Source organism: Fulmarus glacialis, unplaced genomic scaffold, assembly GCF_000690835.1.
Source record: "Fulmarus glacialis isolate BGI_N327 unplaced genomic scaffold, ASM69083v1 scaffold42686, whole genome shotgun sequence".
Classification (NCBI taxonomy): Eukaryota; Metazoa; Chordata; class Aves; order Procellariiformes; family Procellariidae; genus Fulmarus; species Fulmarus glacialis.
Window position 1 is genome coordinate 4,043 of NW_009218274.1, and position 3,775 is coordinate 7,817.

A 3,775-nucleotide genomic window follows, 5' to 3' on the forward strand; every position below is an offset into this window, starting at 1 on the left:
CCCCCCAGGGATGCCGCCCCCACCACCACCCCCTCCTCCATTGCCTGGGCCAAACATACCTCTGCCTCCACAGCTGATAAATGGGCATGACAACCACGGCAAAAAAAAACGAATGCGGAGCTTTTTCTGGAAAACTATCCCTGAAGAACAAGTCCGCGGTAAAAACAATATCTGGACAATTGCTGCTAGACCACAGTATCAGATTGATACAAAGACAATCGAGGAACTTTTTGGGCAGCAGGAAGAAACCAAGCCTCAGGACCCCCGAAGTCGATCTTTAAAGTCTTCATTTAAAGAGACTAAAGAGGAGGTAAGAATTGAAGTAAAACCTCTCTTTTACATAATGCTGTAGGAATTGGTGTGAATTCTGACTCGCCTTTGTCTCTTTCTCTGTCATGTTTCATCCTTATGGCAAATTTGTCTTGATTTGAAGGAGAGGGGAATGACAGGGAGAATAAACTCTTTCTTCTTGGTGGCGCACATTTGTTTTTCAAAGAGCTAACAGTGTTTCATTATTTTGATCACCTGTTAAAATAAATACAAGTAAGTGGAGGGAGCTGAAGGCATCTGTATTTACTCATGTTGGATAGTCCTTGAGTTTTCAGTGTGAAACATAGGTGTACTGTAACTTTTCTCTTCAGCTCTTCCACTATGTCTGTTGTGCAAACAAAATGTTCTACATGCAAACGTGCACCAGGCAGGAGGGAAGAGAATCCTATTGCAAGGGTTAATGCTGTATATACCCTTTATGTCCTAGAGACATCAGGAAGGGAAGTACCACTATGACAGCAAGGAAATAAAACATAACATAATGATTAAGGGAATTTGTTATTTAATTGAGATAATTTTAAAGTTTCAACTTTCGTAAACGTTGCTTTCCTGCTAATGAAGACTTTATTTCATCTACCCTGCTTTTTCTGGACACTAAAATAACCTTCCAAGGAGGTCTGAAGGTTGTTACTGATTTGATTTCTGGTGGATTAGAAGGTATATACCGAGCACTTTCAGGTTCAGACACTCTCCGGTGAACTGATAAGTAGCTTTTCTAGTTCTTAAATCCTGATTTATAGACAGCCTCTTTGTGAAGCCTGAATTGAATTGTCTCAAATGATCTTTCTGTGAAGTAATTGGAGGGTTGAAATGCAGATGTGTGTCTACATACATGTTAGCTTGTAAACAAAATAGAGCGGGCACGGGGTTAAGAGGTCTAACAATGTATCAGTTTTTAGCGAGAAAACAGGGACTTGGAGTTGATGGTATCTTGCAGGGTTCAGGAGGTGTCAAAATAAGATCGCCAGGAACAAGGTGAGAAACCAATGTACTGGTAGTGTGCATGTTGTACATAGACTAAAATAAGGGGTTTAAAACAGGCACGTGTATTGCAGACTCTGAAACCCTGACATCGGGAAGGAGTAATTGGGGCCATCGTCAGAGGTAGTCATTAACCTCCGCGCTGTTTTCAGGATATGTTCATCTCCGAATCAGGATTGCAGTGAGTGGACTTCCTGTACTGCACAGATGTACACAACTCCAGCCCCACGTATTTCCTTAGAAGCTCCCCCTTTCAGAACTGCCGTGTGGTGAAGATCTAGTTATAGTAAAAATGATGATAAGTTTCATAAACTGAGTGTGGCCCCTAGTGTACAGTAGCTGGGGCAGAGGAAACCCCAGCGTGCTCCAGAACTCACGCGTTTTCATGTACAGCTTGAAACTCGGGGCATCCTGGGGAGGTTAAGAGCAGTGTTAGAGATTAAAATTACAGGCCTGCAAAACAAGGGTTTCTCCAAGATACAGTGCCTTGGAAACAAAAACCTGCCTTGCTACAAGTTAATGCTTTTGTGCATCCGTCTGGAGCTGATGCGGTGGTCCAGTGCATCTCTACTGCTTGATGCCTGTCCACCCTGGTTCAGGGCTCCCCAGGTGCCTTTGCATATGGCAGGCGGTGAGGCAACAGGGCTTGCCTCTGAGTTATGCTACTTAAGTGACAAAATGTTCAACACCGTTGCTGAGCTTTGTCAAGCATGCCATAGCAGTGTGTCAGACAGTGATGAGCAGTTTCTTGTGTGCTAATGGACTTTGCAGTACTAGCTGCTTAGCAAGGAGGGAAGGAGATAATCTTGAAGGGCTATGTGTTATTGGAAGTGCGGAAGCACAGATACGCAACAGCTCACGTGCTTAACATTACTACAGGCATCATTCAGCAAGAGTATGGAGATTTGAGGCATAGGCAATGTTTGTGATTTCCGTCATTGGTGCTGTCAGCTGCTGCTCACTTACTTTAATGTGTGATGGTTATCGTCACTTCACTGTAGTAAAACCTACGGAGGTTGAAAGGAGTTGGGGGCAGGCTGAGGTACATAGCATCCGTGTGACCTTGTGGACAGTGTGTTAGCGTGGGCCTGAGGAAGCTGTGGTTCTGTTCCTGCCTGCGTCGCTGGCCTGTCAGGGGAAGGTGGACAGGACATTTTGTGTTTCAGTACCTCTATTCCTTTTGTGTAAAAACCAGTTGATTTTAGAAAGTGCTTTACGGTCTAGCAGTGAAAAATGTTCTTTGGCGTTTAAATAGTGAAATTAGTCTAGTTGGCGTAGTATGTCAACAATGAATTTTCAAGATAACTTCAAGTGCTTACATTCAAGTATCACTTAGATCCAAATCTGAAAAAAACAGCACCAAAAAGTGCTGTACAAAAGTGCATGGCCGGAGAGCCTGCTCTTTTGGCTCTGTGGGGTTCCCCTGGGTGCAGTGGCATAGCTTCGGTGGAAGCGGTGAAGAATGACTCTTCAGCCAGTGTTGAGGGCACTCCCCCAGAGACTGTGGTGGAGATAGGGCTTTCATACCTTCTCCAGAGATCGCTGTTGATTATGAAATCATGAGCAGTTTTGGAAAAAGCTCTCTTTTCATGTAGGAGCTTACAATACTACATGTCCTTTTAATTCCTCACTCGCCAGTGATTTATACAGGGAATTTAGATGCCCAAGTCAGGTCATTGAATCCCAATTCTGGAGGCTTAGGACTAAACATCGTCGTTATAACAGAAGTCCCTTTTGTGATGAGTCAAACTGCTACAGCAAATGCTTTCCTTTTTGTAAACAATCTCTCACCAAACCCTTAGGAGATTAATTAACATGTTTCCTTGACTAAAGGCTTAATTTGCCCTATGGTTTCGTGTAATTTGAGCCTCTGAAAAATAGGGGGTGCAGAGTTAAGTTTACACACCAATTTACTTTCCCCCTCCTTTAGTGGTGTCACAGTATGGCACAACACACGCTCACCTAGGCTATAGCTAGCCGGGCAGCAGAGCGGGCAGAACAGCTTGTTGCCAGCCAAAGGAGCTGGTCTTGCTTTCTCCTTCAAACTGTCCCTCTGCTCCTGTCCCTCACCTCCCCCCGTTTGTGCGCTGGCTCTGGCAGACATTGGACCCTCTGTAAACAGATTTAAGTAAGTAGCTCAGCAGAATGCTGTTGGGGTTTTTTGTTTGTTTTCTACTGGAGTAGTTTTCTGCTATTTCAGTGAGTTTTGATGACTTGCGAAAGGGTGCAGTGAATTCCAGAGCCTGCACGAGGAGTTAGTGAGGGGAGAAGAGAGAAGGAAATGGAAGGGGCAAACAGGATGTCTCTTCTCCCCTCTCCTAGCCATGCCGTCTCTCTGTTTTCCCTGTGCTGGCTCTGATGCTCATTCCACCTTCTTGAGAGCTGATTCAACCTGTTAATCCAGCAGAGGACTAACACAGCAGAAAAACAATGAGATGAGTACCAGTGCCTGCCTAAGGGAAAG

The 3,775-nt window shown here is 44.5% G+C and overlaps 1 protein-coding gene across 1 annotated transcript in view; it reads left to right on the forward strand.

The window, feature by feature from the left end:
• Positions 1 to 3,775, forward strand: part of FHDC1 (FH2 domain containing 1) — a 30,770-nt gene that overhangs the window by 171 nt on the left and 26,824 nt on the right. The window contains 1 exon segment of the mRNA XM_009579983.1: positions 1 to 310. This exon segment is cut by the window's left edge and continues 17 nt beyond it. Within this exon segment, the coding sequence (XP_009578278.1) occupies positions 1 to 310 (310 nt within the window).